At 49.5% G+C, this 19,105-nt stretch overlaps 1 protein-coding gene across 1 annotated transcript in view; it reads right to left on the bottom strand.

Moving 5' to 3' along the window:
• Positions 1-19,105, bottom strand: part of PPP1R37 (protein phosphatase 1 regulatory subunit 37) — a 32,011-nt gene that overhangs the window by 6,411 nt on the left and 6,495 nt on the right. Inside the window, exons 4-10 of the mRNA XM_072920883.1 lie at positions 17,097-17,197; positions 14,924-15,043; positions 8,575-8,725; positions 7,155-7,310; positions 4,272-4,384; positions 2,617-2,758; positions 1,122-1,288 (exon numbers count right to left, since the gene is read on the bottom strand). Coding sequence (XP_072776984.1) covers positions 1,122-1,288; positions 2,617-2,758; positions 4,272-4,384; positions 7,155-7,310; positions 8,575-8,725; positions 14,924-15,043; positions 17,097-17,197 — 950 coding nt within the window. The remainder of the gene's footprint in view (positions 1-1,121; positions 1,289-2,616; positions 2,759-4,271; positions 4,385-7,154; positions 7,311-8,574; positions 8,726-14,923; positions 15,044-17,096; positions 17,198-19,105) is intronic.

Here is a 19,105-nt window from a genome sequence, read left to right as displayed (position 1 = left end):
TTTTTTGGGAATTCTGGGAATTCTTAGGCTCATACTTGAATCCCCAATCCCCGACACCTGAGGCGCCACTTCCCACTCCGGGAATGCCCCAAAATCTTGGAATTTCAGGGGAATTTCTTGGGGAATTTCGGGAATTTTGTTGGAATTCCATGAATTTTTGGGGAATTCGTTAGGAATTCCATGACTTCTTTGGGAATTCCGGCAGTTCTTAGGCTGATGCTTGAATCCCAAACGCCCAATGCCTCCGGCGCCGCTTCCCGCTCCGGGAATGCCCCAAAATATCGGAATTTTTGGGGGAATTTCAGGAATTTTTTTGGGAATTTCAGGAATTTCTAGGGGGATTGCAGGATTTTTTTAAAATTCCATGAATTTTTTGGGAATTCTGGGAATTCTTAGGCTCGTACTTGAATTCCCAATCCCCGACACCTCCGGCGCCGCTTCCCACCCCGGGAACGCTCCAGAACCGCGGGGATTTTTGGGAATTCCCAGATTTCCTTGGGAATTCCAGCAATTTTTTTGGGAATTCCAGCAATTTTTTGGGGAATTCCGGGAATTTTTTCAGGAATTCCAGGATTTTTTTGGGGGAATTTTGGGACACAGCACCTCCTCCTCGAGCTCATCCTCAAACCGACCCCCACCGCCTCCGGTGCTGCTGCCCGCCGCAGGAATGCCCCAGAAATGCGGGAATTTTGGGAATTCCTAGAATTTTTTTGGGAATTCCGGGGATTTTTTGGAAATTCCCAGAAATCTTTGAAATTCCATGAGTTTTTTGGGAATTCTGGGACACACCACCTCCTCCTCGAGCTCATCCTCAAACCAACCCCCAAAACCTCCGGTGCCGCTTTCCCGCCCTGGGAACACCCCAGAACCGCGGGGATTTTTGGGAACTCCACGATTTTCCTTGAGAATTCCAGGAATATTTTTTTTTGAGGAATTCCAGGAATTTTTTAGGAATTTTTTTAGGAATATTTGGCAATTCTGGGACACAGCACCTCCTCCTCGAGCTCATCCTCAAACCGACCCCCAAAACCTCCGGTGCCGGGAACGCCCCCACGGAACCGGGGGGAATTTTGGGTTTTTTTGGGAATTGCGGGGGATTTTTTGGGAATTCCGGGACGCACCGGCTCCTTCTTGGGCTCGCGGTCGAGGTCGAGGCGCAGCAGGGAGTGGTTGACGCGCAGCGCCAGGCTCAGCGCCATCAGCCCCCCGGTCTTGATGTCGTTCTCGCGCAGGTCCAGGCGCAGCAGCCGCGGGCTCTCGGCCACGAACTCCGCCACCGCCACCGCCCCTGACGGAAAAACGGGAATTTGGGGGGGAAAACGGGAATTTGGGGGGGAAATCCGGGAATTTGGGGGGAATCCGGGGGATTGGGGGAAAAATCCTGGGGATTTGGGGGGGAAATTCTGGGAAATCTGGAGGAAATTGTGGGAATTGGAAGCCCATCCCAACTCCTCCAAGTCCATCCCGACTTTCCCAAATCCATCCCAACTTCTCCAAACCCATCCCAAATTTTCCAGGTCCCTCCCGACTTTCCCAAGTCCATCCTGACTTTTCCAAGCCCATCCCAACTTCTCCAGGTCCATCCCAACTTTCCTAAACCCATCCCAAATTCCCCAAACCCATCACAACTTTCCAAAATCCATCCCAACTTTTCCAGGTCCATCCTAACTTTCCCAAACCCATCCCAACTTTCCCAAACCCATCCCAACTTTTCTAGGTCCATCCTAACTTTTCCAAGCCCATCCCAACTTTTCCAAGACCATCCCAACTTTTCCAGGTCCATCCCAACTTCTCCAAGCCCATCCCGACTTTCCCAAGCACATCCCAACTTTTCCAGGTCCATCCCAACTTTCCCAAACCCAACCTGAATTTTCCAAACCCATCCCGACTTTCCCAAATCCATCCCGACTTTCCTAAACCCATCCCGACTTTTCCAGGTCCATCCCAACTCCTCCAAGCCCATCCCGACTTTCCCAAACCCATCCTAACTTTTCCAGGTCCATCCCAACTTTCCCAAACCCAACGTGAATTCCCCAAACCGACCCCGACTTCTCCAAGCCCATCCCAACTTTCCCGGGAATTGCCGGGAATGGGAGGGAAAATCCCGGGAATGGAGGGGGAAAATCCGGGAATGGGAGGGAAAACCCCGGTAACAGGAGGGAAAATCCCCGAATGAGAGGGAAAATCCCGGGAATGGAGGGAAAACCCCGTGAATGGAGGGGAAAATCCGGGAATGGAGGTGGAAAAACCCTGGAATAGGAGGGGAAATCCCGGGAACGGGAGAGAAAATCCCGGGAATGGAGAGGGAAAATCTGGGAATGTGAGGGAAAATACTGGGAATTGAGGGGAAAATCCGGGGAATGGGAGGGAAAATCCCAGGAATTGAGGGGGAAATCTGGGGAATGGAGGGGGAAAAATCCGGGAATAGGAGGGAAAATCCCAAATGGGCGGGAAAATCCCCGAATGAGAGGGAAAATCCCTGAATGAGAGGGAAAATCCCAGGAATGAAGGGGGAAAATCCGGGAATTGAGGGGGAAATTTGGGAATGGGAGGAAAAATCCTGGGAATGGAGGGGGAAAATCTGGGAATGGGACAGAAAATCCCGGGAATGCGCACCTTCGCAGGTGAGGCGGGTGCAGGCCAGCCCCAGGCGCAGCACGGAGCGGTTCCCGATCAAGCCGCTCTTCAGGTTGCGCACGCCCTCGTTCCCCAGCGCGTTGTGGCCCAAGTTCAGCGTCTCCAGGCTCTGCGTGTGCGGCTGCGGGAGCCCCAAAATCCGGGAAAAAACAGGGAAAATACGTGGGGATCCGGGGAAAAAAACAGGGAAAATTTGTGGGGGTGCGGGGGAAAAAACAGGGAAAATACGGGAAAAAATTTGTGGGGATGCGGGGGAAAAAACAGGGAAAATCCGTGGGGATCCGGGGGAAAAAACAGGGAAAATACGTGGGGATGCGGGGGAAAAATAGGGGAAATAAAGGAAAAAAATCCGTGGGGATGCGGGGGAAAAAACAGGGAAAATCCGTGGGGATGCGAGGGAAAAATAGGGGAAATACAGGAAAAAATTCGTGGGGGTGCGGGGAAAAAACAGGGGAAATCAGGGAAAAATTTGTGGGGATGCAGGGGAAAAATGGGAAATACAGGGAAAAATTCGTGGGGATGTGGGGGAAAAACAGGGGAAATAAAGGAAAAAATTAGTGGGGATGTGGGGGAAAAACAGGGAAAATACAGGAAAAATCCAGGGGGAAATCAGGGGATAAATCTGTGGGGATCCAGGGGAAAAAACAGGAAAATGCAGGGGAAAAAATAGGGGGGGAAAAACAGGGGAAATCCAGGGGAAAAAACAGGGGGAAATCAGGGGGAAAATCCGTGGGGATCCAAGGAAAATCCAGGGAAAAAATGGGGGAAAATCTGTTGGGATCCAGGGAAATCCAGGGGAAAATCCATGGAAAACCAACAGAAACCAATAGAAACCCACGGAAATCGACAGAAAACCAAGGAAAACCCACAGAAAACCCATGGAAAATCCATGGAAACCCATGGAAAACCCATGGAAAACCAATGGAAACCAAAGAAAACCTATGGAAAATGAATGGAAACCAAGAGAAACCCAAGGAAAACCCACAGGAAATCCATGGAAAACCAACAGAAACCAACAGAAACCCACGGAAAATGACAAAAAACCAAGGAAAACCCACGGAAAATCCATGGAAAACCCAAGGAAAAGCAACAGAAACCAAAGAAAATCCCCGGAAAACCAACAGAAACCAAGAGAAATCCAAGGAAAACCCACAGAAAATCCATGGAAAACCAACAGAAACCCACGGAAAACCCATGGAAATCGACAGAAAACCAAGGAAAATCCATGGAAAACCCAAGGAAAACCAACAGAAACCAAAGAAAATCCCTGGAAAACCAAAGAAAATCCATGGAAAACCAACAGAAACCAAGAGAAACCCACGGAAATCGACAGAAAACCAAGGAAAACCCACAGAAAACCCATGGAAAATCCATGGAAACCCAAGGAAAACCAACAGAAACCAAGGAAAATCCATGGAAATCGGCAGAAAACCAAGGAAAACCCATGGAAACCGACAGAAAACTAAGGAAAACCCACAGAAAACCCACGGAAAACCAAGGAAAATCCATGGAAACCCAAGGAAAACCAACAGAAATCAAAGAAAATCCCTGGAAACCCATCAGAAAATCCCGGAAATCCACCACTGAACGGCCCGGAAGCCGAGGATTCCGGCGTTTCCGCCGGGAATTCTCACCAGGGTCATTCCCAGATAGGCCATTCCGGCGTGGCTGAGCTGGTTGTTCCACAGCACCAACGTCACCAACCCCCGGCGCTGCTCCCGCAGCCCCTCGCAGATGTACGCCAGGCCTGGAAAAGCGGGAATGGCCCGGAATTCCCGGGAAAACGGCGTCAGGGAAAAGTGGGAATGGCCCGGAAATCCCGGGAAAAACGGCGTCAGGGAAAAGCGGGAATGGCCCAGAAATCCCGGGAAAACGGGCATCAAGGAAAAGCGGGAATGGCCCGGAAATCCCGGGAAAAACGACGTCAGGGAATAGCCAGGAAATCCCGGGAAATTGGGCATCACGGAAAAGCGGGAATGGCCCGGAAATCCTGGGAAATTGGGCATCAGGGAATAGTGGGAATAGCCCGGAAATCCCGGGAAAATGGGAATCAGGGAATAGCCCGGAAATCCTGGGAAAAACGGCGTCAGGGGAAAGCGGGAATAGCCCGGAAATCCCGGGAAAAACGGCGTCAGGGAAAAGCGGGAACGGCCCGGAAATCCCGGGAAAATGGGCATCAGGGAAAAGTGGGAATAGCCCGGAAATCCTGGGAAAACGGCGTCAGGGAATGGCCCGGAAATCCCGGGAAAACGGGCATCAGGGAAAAGTGGGAATGGTCCGGAAATACCGGGAAAAACGGCGTCAGGGAAAAGCGGGAATGGCCCGGAAATCGCGGGAAAAACGGCATCAGGGAAAAGCAGGAAAAGCCCGGAAATTCCGGGAAAAACGGCGTCAGGGAATAGCGGGAATAGCCCGGAATTCCCGGGAAAAACGGCGTCAGGGAATAGTGGGAATGGCCCGGAAATCCCGGGAAAAACGTCGTCAGGGAAAAGCGGGAATGGCCCCGAAATCCCGGGAAAAACAGCGTCAGGGAAAAGCGGGAATAGCCCGGAATTCCCGGGAAAAACGGCGTCAGGGGAAAGCGGGAATGGCCCAGAAATCCCGGGAAAACGGGCATCAGGGAAAAGTGGGAATGTCCCGGAAATCCTGGGAAAACAGCGTCAGGGAATAGTGGGAATGGCCCGGAAATCCTGGGAAAACGGCGTCAGGGAATGGCCCGGAATTCCCGGGAAAAACGGTGCCAGGGAAAAGCGGGAACGGCCCGGAATTCCGGGAAAACGGCGTCAGGGAAAAGCGGGAATGGCCCGGAAATCCCGGGAAAAACGGCGTCAGGGAAAAGCGGGAATGGCCCGGAAATCCTGGGAAAACGGCGTCAGGGAAAAGCGGGAATGGCCCGGAAATCCCGGGAAAACGGCGTCAGGGAAAAGCAGGAATGGCCCGGAAATCCTGGGAAAACGGCGTCAGGGAATGGCCCGGAAATCCCGGGAAAAACGGCGTCAGGGAAAAGCGGGAATGGCCCGGAAATCCCGGGAAAAACGGCGTCAGGGGAAAGCGGGAATGGCCCGGAATTCCCGGGAAAAACGGCGTCAGGCCAGGCATGGAAAAACAGGGATCAGGGATTCCCAAACCCATTCCAAACCCCATTCCCAACTCCCATTCCAAACCCCATTCCCAACTCCCATTCCAAATCCCATTCCAAACCCCATTCCCACATTCCCAACCCCATTCCCACATTCCCAACCCCATTCCCAACTCCCATTCCAAACCCCATTCCCACATTCCCAAACCCCGAAATTCCTGCCATTCCCGGTGGGAATTCCCATTATTCCCATTATTCCCGTTACTCCCAGTTGGAATTCCCGTTACTCCCGTTGTTATTCCCATCCAGAATTCCCATTATTCCCGTGATTCCCACTGTGATTCCCATCAGGAATTCCCGGAATTCCCACTGGAGTCGGTGAGGCGGTTGTTGTGCAGCTCCAGCCCATTCCCATGTTCCCAAACCCCACAATTCCCGTGACTCCCATTGTTCCCGTTGTTATTCCCATCTGGAATTCCCGTCATTCCCGTTATTCCCATTGTTATTCCCATCTGGAATTCCCACAATTCCCATTGTTATTCCCATCCGGAATTCCTGTCATTCCCACGATTCCCGCTGCTATTCCCATCTGGAATTCCCATTATTCCCACAATTCCCATTGTTATTCCCATCTGGAATTCCCAATATTCCCACGATTCCCGTTGTTATTCCCATCTGGAATTCCTGTCATTCCCACAATTCCCGCTGTGATTCCCATCTGGAATTCCCGTTATTCCCGAATTCCCACCGGAGTCGGTGAGGTGGTTGTTGCGCAGCTCCAGCCCATTCCCACATTCCCAAACCCCACAATTCCCAAACCCCACAATTCCCCTGACTCCCATTACTCCCGCTTGGAATTCCCATTTTTTCCAGCTGGAATTCCCGCGATTCCCACTGTTATTCCCATCCGGAATTCCGTTATTCCCACCAGAGTCGGTGAGGTGGTTGTTGAACAGCCCCAGCCCCATTCCCACGTTCCCAAACCCCACAATTCCCGTTACTCCCATTACTCCCGTTGTTATTCCCATCCGGAATTCCTGTCATTCCCACGATTCCCATTGTTATTCCCATCTGGAATTCCTGTTGGGAATTCCGGAATTCCCACCGGAGTCGGTGAGGTGTTTGTTGCGCAGCTCCAGCCCGTTCCCACATTCCCAAACCCCACAATTCCCATCTGGAATTCCCATTATTCCCACAATTCCCATTGTTATTCCTGTCCAGAATTCCCACAATTATTCCCATCTGGAATTCCTGTCGGGAATTCCGTAATTCCCACCGGAGTCGGCGAGGTGGTTGTTGCGCAGCTCCAGCCCGTTCCCACATTCCCAAACCCCACAATTCCCAAACCCCACAATTCCCATTACTCCCATCATTCCCATCCGGAATTCCCATTGTTATTCCCATCTGGAATTCCCATCCGGAATTCCGTAATTCCCACCGGAGTCGGCGAGGTGGTTGTTGCGCAGGTCCAGGATCTGGATGCAGCCGTTGAACTTGAGCAGGTTCCCGATCTGCGCCGAGTCCTGCAGCCCGTTCAGCTTATTGTCCGCCAGGTACAGCTCCCGCAGCGCCACGTTCATCCTCAGCGCCGTGGCTGCCGGAAAACCGGGAATCAGCACCGGGAATAACCGGGAATAACCGGGAAATAACCGGGAATAACCGGGAAATAACCAGGAAATAACGGGAATAACGGGAATAACGGGAGCCCAGGCCATTGTCCGCCAGGTACAGCTCCCGCAGCGCCACGTTCATCCTCAGCGCCGTGGCTGCCGGAAAACCGGGAATCAGCACCGGGAATAACCGGGAAATAACCGGGAATAACCGGGAAATAACCGGGAAATAACCGGGAAATAACCGGGAATAACGGGAATGGGAAATAACCGGGAAATAACCGGGAAATGGGAATGGGAAATAACCGGGAATGGGGCCGGGATTGTCACCAGCAACGGCAGGAAAATGGGCGGGGAAACGGGAAAAATGGGTGGAAAAATGGGAAAAAATGGGTGGAGAAATGGGTGGAAAAATGGATGGAAAAATGGGTGGAAAAACGGATGGAAAAATGGGGAAAATGGATGAAAAATGGGGAAAGTGGGTGGAAAATGGGGAAAATTGATAGAAAAGTGGATGGAAAACTGGGAAAATTGATGGGAAAATGTATGAAAAAAGAGAGGGGAAAATGGATGGAAAAATGATGGAATAATGGGGAAAACTGATGGAAAAATGGGAAAAATGGATGGAAAAATGGGAAAAAATGGATGGAAAAAGAGGAAAAATGGATGGGAAAATGGGAAAAATGGGGGAAATTGACGGAAAATGGGGAAAATGGATGGAAAACGGGGAAAAATGGGGAAAATTGAGGGAAAATGGATGGAAAAATGGGAAAATGGGGAAAATTGACAGAAAAATGGGGAAAATGGTCGGGAAAATGGGAAAAATGGGGGAAATTGATGGAAAATGGATGGAAAAAGGGGAAAAATGGGGAAAATTGACGGAAAATGGGGAAAATGGATGGAATAATGGGGAAAACTGATGGAAAAATGGGGAAAAAATGGATGGAAAAATGGATGGAAAATGGGTTGGAAAATGGATGGAAAAATGGGAAAAAATTGATGGGAAATGGGGAAAATGGATGGAAAATGGGGAAATGGATGGAAAAATGATGGAATAATGGGGAAAATGGATGGAAAAAGGGGAAAAATAGGGAAAATTGACGGAAAATGGATGGAAAAACAGCGAATATTCCCAACAGCCCCTCCCCGCTCCCCCACCCCAAACCCCTTTAACCCCTTCCTCCCCACCTCCCTGCCGTGCCGGGAGCTCCCGGGAATTCGGGAATTGGGGAATTTTGGGAATCTGACCGAGCAGCATGAGGGGCCTCCCGGACAGCGCGGTGTTCTCCAGGTGCAGCACGGTCAGGCTGCTGCTGATGCGCAGCGCCCGCGCAACCAGCGGCGCAGACGGCTCCAGCAGCGGCGTGTTCCGCGCGTCCAGGAACTGCAGGCAGCTGGTCTGGGGGAAAAACGGGAATTTGGGGTCGGGATTTGGGGTTTGGGACCCCCCCAGGAACTGCAGGCAGCTGGTCTGGGGAAAAACGGGAATTTGGGGTCAGGATTTGGGATTTGGGGTCAGGATTTGGGATTTGGGGTCAGGATTTGGGGTTTGGGGTTTGGGATTGGGATTTGGGGTCGGGATTTGGGATTTGGGATTTTGGATTTGGGGTTTGGGGTTTGGGATTTGGGATTTGGGGTGGGTTCTGACCCATCCAGGAACTGCAGGCAGCTGGTCTGGGGGAAAATGGGAATTTGGGGTCGGGATTTGGGATTTGGAGTTGGGACCCCCCCAGGAACTGCAGGCAGCTGGTCTGGGGGGAAAAACGGGAATTTGGGGTCGGGATTTGGGATTTGGGGTCGGGATTTGGGATTTGGGGTTTGGGATTTGGGATTTGGGGTCAGGATTTGGGGTTTGGGATGGGTTCTGACCCCCCCAGGAACTGCAGGCAGCTGGTCTGGGGGAAAAACGGGAATTTGGGGTCGGGATTTAGGATTTGGGGTCAGGATTTGGGATTGGGACCCATCCCAGGAACTGCAGGCAGCTGGTCTGGGGGAAAAAACGGGAATTTGGGATTTGGGATGGGGATTTGGGATGGGTTCTGACCCATCCCAGGAACTGCAGGAAAAGAAATTCGGGATTTGGGGTTAGGATTTGGGATTTGGGGTCAGGATTTGGGATTTGGGACCTCCCCAGGAACTGCAGGCAGCTGGTCTGGGGGGAAAATTCGGGATTTTGGGATTTGGGATGGGGATTTGGGGTCAGGATTTGGGATTTGGGGTTTGGGATCCCCCCAGGAACTGCAGGCAGCTGGTCTGGGGGAAAAAACGGGAATTTGGGGTCGGGATTTGGGATTTGGGATGGGTTCTGACCAATCCCAGGAGCTGCAGGGAAAGAAATTTGGGATTTGGGGTCGGGATTTGGGATTTGGGGTCAGGATTTGGGATTGGGACCCCACCAAGGAACTGCAGGCAGCTGGTCTGGGGGGAAAAAACGGGAATTTGGGGTCGGGATTTGGGATTTGGGGTCAGGATTTGGGATTTGGGGTCGGGATTTGGGATTTGGGGTCAGGATTTGGGATTTGGGATGGGTTCTGACCCATCCAGGAACTGCAGGCAGCTGGTCTGGGGGAAAAACGGGATTTGGGGTCAGTATTTGGGATTTGGGGTCAGGATTTGGGGTCAGGATTTGGGATTTGGGACCCCCCCAGGAGCTGCAGGCAGCTGGTCTGGGGGAAAAAACGGGAATTTGGGGTCGGGATTTGGGATTTGGGGTCAGGATTTGGGATTGGGACCCCCCCAGGAACTGCAGGCAGCTGGTCTGGGGAAAAAATGGGATTTTGGGATTTGGGATTGGGATTTGGGGTCAGGATTTGGGATTTGGGACCCATCCCAGGAACTGCAGGCAGCTGGTCTGGGGGGAAAAAACGGGAATTTGGGGTCGGGATTTGGGATTTGGGGTTGGGATTTGGGATTTGGGGTCGGGATTTGGGATTGGGACCCCCCCCCCCAGGAACTGCAGGCAGCTGGTCTGGGGGAAAAACGGGAATTTGGGATCAGGATTTGGGATTTGGGGTCGGGATTAGGGATTTGGGGTCAGCATTTGGGATTTGGGATGGGTTCTGACCCCCCCAGGAACTGCAGGCAGCTGGTCTGGGGGGAAAAATGGGAATTTGGGGTCGGGATTTGGGATTGGGACCCCCCCAGGAACTGCAGGCAGCTGGTCTGGGGAAAAATGGGAATTTGGGGTCGGGATTTGGGATTTGGGATGGGTTCTGACCATCCCAGGAACTGCAGGCAGCTGGTCTGGGGGAAAAATGGGAATTTGGGGTCGGGATTGGGGATTTGGGGTCAGGATTTGGGGTTTGGGGTCAGGATTTGGGATTTGGGGTCAGGATTTGGGATTTGGGGTCAGGATTTGGGATTTGGGATGGGTTCTGACCCATCCCAGGAACTGCAGGCAGCTGGTCTGGGGGGAAATCGGGAATTTGGGGTCAGGATTTGGGATTTGGGGTCAGGATTTGGGATTTGGGGTTTGGGATGGGGATTTGGGATGGGTTCTGACCCCCCCAGGAACTGCAGGAAAAGAAATTCGGGATTTGGGGTCAGGATTTGGGATTTGGGGTCAGGATTTGGGATTGGGACCCGCCCAGGAACTGCAGGCAGCTGGTCTGGGGGAAATTCGGGAATTTGGGGTCAGGATTTGGGATTTGGGATGGGTTCTGACCCATCCCAGGAACTGCAGGCAGCTGGTCTGGGGGGAAAACGGGAATTTGGGATTTGGGATGGGGATTTGGGGTCAGGATTTGGGATTTGGGGCGGGTTCTGACCCCCCCAGGAACTGCAGGAAAAGAAATTCGGGATTTGGGGTCAGGATTTGGGATTTGGGGTCAGGATTTGGGATTTGGGATGGGTTCTGTCCCATCCCAGGAGCTGCAGGAAAAGAAATTTGGGATTTGGGGTCAGGATTTGGGATTGGGACCCCCCCCAGGAACTGCAGGCAGCTGGTCTGGGGGGAAAAATGGGAATTTGGGGTCGGGATTTGGGATTTGGGGTCGGGATTTGGGATTTGGGATTTGGGATGGGTTCTGACCCCCCCAGGAACTGCAGGAAAAGAAATTAGGGATTTGGGGTCAGGATTTGGGATTTGGGGTTGGAATTTGGGATCTGGGGTTGGAATTTGGGATCGGGACACACCTCTGGCGGGATCCTGACTGCCCTGGGGAAACCTGAGCCAGGAAATTTGGGAAAACATCCCAGAATTCCCAGATTTCCCGAAAATCCCAGATTTCCCAAGCCCAGGGAATCCCCAAAAATTCCCACGGATCCAATCCCGGAGCTGGAATCCGAGCCAGGAAAAGTCTGGGACAAAAATCTGGGAATTCTGGGAGAGAATTTGGGAATTCAGGAGGAGAATTTGAGAATTTTGGGAGAGAACTTGAGAATTCTGGAGAATTTTAAAATTCCAGAAGAAAATCTGGGAATTCTGGGGGAGAATTTGGGAATTCTGGGAGAGAATTTGGGAATTCAGGAGGAGAATTTGGGAATTCAGGAGGAGAATTTGAGAATTCCGGAGAATTTTAAAATTCCAGAAGAAAATTCGGGAATTCTGGGAGAGAATTTGGGAATTTCAGAGGAGAATTTGGGAATTCTGGAGAGAATTTGGGAATTCTGGGAGAGAATTTGGAAATTCCAGTGAATTTTAAAATTCCAGAAGAAAATTCGGGCATTTTGGGAGAGAATTTGGGAATTTCAGAGGAGAATTTGGGAATTTTGGGAGAGAATTTGGGAATTCTGGGAGAGAATTTGGGAATTCTGGGAGAGAATTTGAGAATTCCGGAGAATTTTAAAATTCCAGAAGAAAATCTGGGAATTCTGGGAGAGAATTTGGGAATTTCAGAGGAAAATTTGGGAATTTCAGAGGAGAATTTGGGAATTTCAGAGGAGAATTTGGGAATTCTGGGGGAGAATTTGGGAATTCTGGAGGAGAATTTGGGAATTCAGGGACGGGTCCGGGAGCAGAAGTCCCAAACAATTCCCAAACAATTCCCAAACAATAATTCCAACGCCTCTGGAATTCCCGGGAGCGCCCCAAGGGAAATGAGGGGGTTGGGAAAGAACCGGAAAATCGGGATCGTGGTTGGGATAATTGGGATAATTGGGATAATTGGGATAATTGGGATAATTGGGGTGACAATATTCCGTCCTTTGTTGGGATAATTAACCCTTTGTTGGCAATAATTATCCCGGGAAAAGCTTCTCCCAGGGATGTTCCACCCCTTTTTTTTGGGAATTTGGGGAATTTCAGGGAATCCCGGCAATGATTCCGTGGAATTTTGGGAATTTTGGGAATTCTCAGCCACTCTGAGCCCTCCCGGCCCCTCCCAGGCACAAAAACCCTCAGGAGTGGCTGAAATTCCCTGGAATTCCAGGAATTGGGGGGAAAAAATTGGGAATCTCAGGAATTTTGGGGGAAAACTGTGGAATTTTGGGAATTTGGGGGGAAAACTCGGGAATTTTGGGAATTTCAGGGACTAATTCACAGGAATTCTGGGAATTTTGGGAATTCTCACCTTCCTAATCCCTGCCCCTCCCAGGAAACAGAAACCCTCAGGGAATCCCAGGAATTTTGGGGGAAAACTCAGGAATTTGTGGAATTTTGGGGGAAAACTCAGGAATTTTGGGAATTTGGGGGGAAAACTCAATAATTTTGGGAATTTCGGGGTGGAATTCCCAGGAATTTGGGGAATTTTGGGAATTCTCACCTTCCTCATCACCTCTGGCTCCCACCTGAGCCGTCCCTGCCCCTCCCAGGCCACAGAATCCCTCAGGAACGCCGGGAATTTTGGGGGAAAACTCAGGAATTTTGGGAATTTGGGGGGAAACTGGGGAATTTTGGGAATTTCGGGGCGGAATTCCCGGGAATTTGGGGAATTTTGGGAATTCTCACCATCCTCATCACCTCTGGCTCCCACCTGAGCCGTCCCTGCCCCTCCCAGGCCACAGAATCCCTCAGGGAATCCCAGAAATTTTGGGGGAAAACTCAGGAATTTTTGGGGAAAACTCAGGAATTTGGGGGGAAAACTCAGGAATTTTGGGAATTTCAGTGAGGAATTCCCAGGAATTCGGGGAATTTTGGGAATTCTCACCTTCCTCATCACCTCTGGCTCCCACCTGAGCCGTCCCTGCCCCTCCCAGGGCACAGAATCCCTCAGGAACGCCCGGAACCCCGGGAATTTTGGGGGAAAACTCAGGAATTTTGGGAATTTGGGGGGAAAACTCAAGAATTTTGGGAATTTCAGGGAGGAATTCCCAGGAATTGGGGGAATTTTGGGAATTCTCACCTTCCTAATCACTTCTGCTGCCGTCTGCTCTCACCTGAGCCGTCCCTGCCCCTCCCAGGGCATAGGAACACTAGGAAACCCGGGAATTTTGGGGGAAAACTGGGGAATTTTGGGAATTTGGGGGGAAAACTGTGGAATTTTGGGAATTTCGCGGCGGAATTCCCAGGAATTGTGGGAATTTTGGGAATTCTCACCTTCCTCATCATGTGTGCGGCCGCCTGCTCCCACCTGAGCCGTCCCTGCCCCTCCCAGGGCACAGAATCCCTCAGGAACGCCGGGGATTTTGGGGGAAAACTCAGGAATTCGGGAATTTTGGGGGAAAAACTGTGGAATTTTGGGAATTTCGGGGAGGAATTCCCAGGAATTTGGGGAATTTTGGGAATTCTCACTGTTCTCATCACCTCTGGTTCCCACCTGAGCCGTCCCTGCCCCTCCCAGGGAACAGAAACCCTCAGGGAATCCCAGGAATTTTGGGGGAAAACTCGGGAATTTTGGGGGAAAACTGGGGAATTTTGGGAATTTCAGGGAATAATTCCCAGGAATTCTGGGAATTTTGGGAATTCTCACCTTCCTCATCACCTCTGGCTCTCACCTGAGCCGTCCCTGCCCCTCCCAGGGAACAGAAACCCTCAGGGAATCCCAGGAATTTTGGGGGAAAACTCAGGAATTTTGGGGGAAAACTCAGGAATTTTGAGGAATTTTGGGGAGGAATTCCCAGGAATTTGGGGAATTTTGGGAATTCTCACCTTCCTAATCACTTCTGCTGCCGTCTGCTCCCACCTGAGCCGTCCCTGCCCCTCCCAGGGCACAGGAACACCGGGAACCCCGGGGATTTTGGGGGAAAACTCAGGAATTTTGGGGAAAACTCAGGAATTTTTGGGGAAAACTCAGGAATTTTGGGAATTTTGGGGAGGAATTCCCAGGAATTTCAGGAATTTTGGGAATTCTCACCTTCCTCATCACCTCTGGCTCCCACCCTGAGCTGTCCCTGCCCCTCCCAGGGAACAGAATCCCTCAGGGAATCCCAGGAATTTTGGGGGAAAACTCAGGAATTTTGGGAATTTGGGTGAAAAACTGGAGAATTTGGGGAATTTCAGGGAATAATTCCCAGGAATTCGGGGAATTTTGGGAATTCTCACCTTCCTCATCACCTCTGGCTCCCACCTGAGCCATCCCTGCCCCTCCCAGGGCACAGAAACCCTCAGGGAATCCCAGGAATTTTGGGGAAAACTCAGGAATTTTGGGAATTTGGGAGGAAAACTCTGGAGTTTTGGGAATTTTGGGGAGGAATTCCCAGGAATTTCGGGAATTCTCACCTTCCTCATCATGTGTGCGGCCGCCTGCCAGCCGCGGGCCCCCAGGTGTTTGTTGGAGCCGATGTTGAGGTGCGTGGCCGACTCGTAGTACTCGATCATGTCGAACAGCGCCGAGGCCCCCTGGGAAAGAGCCGGGAAAACGTCGGAAAACAGCGGGAAAACGGCGGGAAAACGGCGGGAAAACGGCGGGAAATTGTGGGGAAATTATGGGGAAATCATGGGGAAATTGTGGAAAATCACCGGGACGTCGGGAAAACGTCAGGAAAATCGCTGGGAAATCCCGGGGAAATCGTGGGGAAATAATAGGGAAAACAACTGGAAAATGTCGGGAAAATCACCAGGAAATCGTGGGGAAATTATGGGGAAATCATGGGGAAAATGTCGGGAAAATCGCCGGGAAATCACAGGGAAATTGTGGGGAAAACAATAGGAAAACATCGGGAAAATCGCCGGGAAATCACGGGGAAAACAGTGGGAAAACAGCAGGAAAACGTTGGGAAAATCGCCAGGAAATTGTGGGGAAATTATGGGGAAATCATGGGGAAAATGTCGGGAAAATCGCCAGGAAATCACGGGGAAATCGTGGGGAAAACAGCAGGAAAACGGCGGGAAAATCAATGGGAAATTGTGGGGAAATCATGGGGAGAATGTCGGGAAAATCGCCATGAAATTGTGGGAAAATCATGGGGAAAATAGCGGGAAAATCGCCGGGAAATCACGGGGAAATCGTGGGGAAACAGCGGGAAAACGTCGGGAAAATCGCCAGGAAATCACGGGGAAATTGTGGGGAAATCATGGGGAAAATAGCGGGAAAATTGCAGGGAAATTGTGGGGAAAATCGTGGGAAAACAGCGGGAAAACATCAAGAAAATCACCGGGAAATCGTGGGGAAATCATGGGGAAACAACGGGAAAACAACAGGAAAACAGTGGGAAAATCACCAGGAAATCACAGGGAAATCGTGGGGAAATCATGGGTAAAACAGCAGGAAAATCGCCGGGAAATTGTGGGAAAACAACGGGAAAACATCGGGAAAACGGCGGGAAAATCGCCGGGAAATTGTGGGGAAATCGTGGGAAAAATTGTGCAAAAATCATGGGGAAATCATGGGGAAAATCGTGCAAAAATCATGGAAAAATCATGGAGAAATCACTGGGAAAATCATGGGGAAATCGTGGGGAAATTGTGGGGAAATGATGGAAAAATACTGGGAAAATCATCAGGACAATTGTGGGAAAACAGTGGGGAAATAATGGGAAAACACCAGGAAAATCGTGGAAAAATCATGGAAAAACACGGGGAAAATCACTGGGAAATCGTGGGAGAATAATGGAGAAATAGTGGAAAAATCATTGGGAAATCACGGGGAAAATCATGGGAAAATTATGGAAAAATCATTGGGAAAATCATGGGGAAATAGTGGAAAAACAACGGGAAAACATCGGGAAAATCGCTGGGAAATCGTGGGGAAATCATGGGGAAATCATGGGGAAAATGACGGGAAAATGGCGGGAAAATCGCTGGGAAATCATGGGGAAATTGTGGGGAAATCGTAGGGAAATCATGGGGAAATCATTGGGAAATCACAGGAAAATAGTGGAAAAATAACGGAAAAATCATGGGGAAATCACCGGGAAAATCGTGGGGAAATAATGGAAAAATACCAGAAAAATCACCAGGAAAATTGTGGGAAAACAGTGGGGAAATAATGGAAAAACACCGGGAAAATCACCGGGAAATTGTGGGAGAATAATGGAGAAATAGTGGAAAAATCATTGGGAAATCACAGGGAAATCACAGGGAAATAATGGGAAAATTATGGAATAATTTTATAGATAAACCCCAGAACAATCATGGAAAAACCCTGGGAAAATCCCAGAAAAACCCTGTAAAAAATCCCAGAAAAACCCTGGAAAACTCCCAGAAAAACCCTGGAAAAATCCCGGAAAACCCCTGGAAAACCCCCGGAAAAATCCGAAGCGTTGCAGGGAGTGGCCAAATGAAAAGACACAGGAAAAAAAAACAAACAGTGGGAAAATCCCCCCAAAAAATCAAAAATCTGCGCTGGGGCCGAGCCGGAATTCCTGAAAATTCCTAAAAAATTCCCAAAAATTCCTAAAAATTCCCGAAAATTCCCGAAAATTCCCGAAAATTCCCGAGAATTGGGGCTCACGTCCTCGTCCAGGCTGGTGTGCTCCAGGTCGAGCAGTTTGAACTGGAGGCGTTTGAAGATCTCCTCCATGGCCTCGCAGGCGCGGTAATCCAACTTCTCCCCTGGAAAAACGGGAATGCCGGGAAGTGCCAGGAATTCCCAGGAAATTACGGAGAAATTCCCGGAAAAGTTCTGAGGAAGTTCCCAAAAATTCCTGGGAAAATCCTGAGAAAATCCTGAGAAATTCCCAGGAAATTCCTGAGAAAATCCTGAAAAAGTTCTGAGAAAGTCACGAGAAATTCCTGAGAAACTCCTGAGAAAGTCCTGAGAAATTCCTGAGAAATTCCTGAGGAATTCCCAGGAAATTCCCAGGAATTTCCGGAGAAATTCCTGAAAAAGTTCTGAGGAAGTCCCCAGAAATTCCTGAGAAAGTCATGAGAAATTCCTGAGAAATTCCCAGGAAATTCCAGAGAAATTCCTGAAAAAGTTCTGAGAAAGTTCCCAAAAATTCCTGAGATATTCCCAGGAAATTCCGGAGAAAATCCTGAAAAAGTTCTGAGAAAGTTCCTAAAAATTCCTGAGAAAATCCCCAGAAAGTCTTGAAAAATTCCCAGAAATTCCCAGGAAATTCTGGAGAAATTCCTGAAAAAGTTCTGAGGAAGTTCCCAGGAACTCCTGAGAAATTCCTGAGAAAATCCCCAGAAAGTCTTGAGAAACTCCTGAGAAATTCCTGAAAAAGATCTGAGAAAGTTCCCAGGAACTCCTGAGAAATTCCTGAGAAAATCCCCAGAAATTCCAGAGAAATTCCTGAAAAAGTTCTGAGGAAGTTCCCAGAAATTCCTGAGATATTCCCAGGAAATTCCTGAGAAAGTTCTGAGAAATTCCCACTAAAATTCCCGAAAAGTCCTGAGAAATTCCCAGGAAATTGCTGAGAAAATCTGAGAAATTCCTGAGATGTTCCTGAGGAACTCCTGAGAAAATCCTGAGAAAATCCCCAGAAAATCCTGAGATATTCCCAGGAAATTCCGGAGAAAATCCTGAAAAAGTTCTGAGAAAGTTCCCAGAAATTCCCGAGAAATTCCTGAGAAAATCCCCAGAAAGTCTTGAGAAATTCCCAGGAAATTCCCAGGAAATTCTGGAGAAATTCCTGAAAAACTTCTGAGGAAGTTCCCAAAAATTCCTGAGATATTCCCAGGAAATTCCAGAGAAATTCCTGAAAAAGTTCTAAGAAAATCCCCAGAAATTCCTGAGAAATTCCTGAGATATTCCCAGGAAATTCTGAAGAAATTCCTGGAAAAGTTCTGAGGAAGTCCCCAGAAAGTCCTGAGAAAATCCTGAGAAAATCCCCAGAAATTCCTGAGAAATTCCCGAGAAATTCCTGAGAAAATCCCCAGAAAGTCTTGAGAAATTCCCAGGAAATTCCCAGGAAATTCCCAGGAAATTCTGGAGAAATTCCTGAAAAACTTCTGAGGAAGTTCCCAGAAATTCCTGAGAAATTTCTGGGATGTTCCTGAGATATTCCTGGGAAAATTCCCAGGAAATTCTGGAGAAATTCCCGAAAAAGTTCTGAGAAAATCCCCAGAAATTCCTGAGAAAATCCCCAGAAATTCCTGAGAAATTCCTGAGAAAGTCCCCAGAAAGTCCTGGGAAAGTCACAAGAAATTCCTGAGAAATTCCGGAGAAATTACCGAAAAAGTTCTGAGGAAGTCCCCAGAAATTCCTGAGAAATTCCTGAGAAAATTCCCAGAAATTCCTGAGATATTCCCAGGAAATTCCTGAGAAAGTTCTGAGAAATTCCCCAGAAATTCCTGAGAAAGTTCTGAGAAATTCCCTCTAAAATTCCAAAAAAGTCCTGAGAAATTCCCAGGAAATTACTGAGAAAATCTGAGAAATTCCTGAGATGTTCCTGAGGAACTCCTGAGAAATTCCTGAGAAAATCCCAAGAAATTACTGAGAAAATCCCCAGAAATTCCTGAGAAATTCCTGAGAAAATCCCCAGAAATTCCTGAAAAATTCCCGGGAAATTCCTG

This window comes from Taeniopygia guttata, chromosome 34 (assembly GCF_048771995.1).
Source record: "Taeniopygia guttata chromosome 34, bTaeGut7.mat, whole genome shotgun sequence".
Classification (NCBI taxonomy): domain Eukaryota; kingdom Metazoa; phylum Chordata; class Aves; order Passeriformes; family Estrildidae; genus Taeniopygia; species Taeniopygia guttata.
This window is presented reverse-complemented; position numbering and strand designations above follow the sequence as displayed.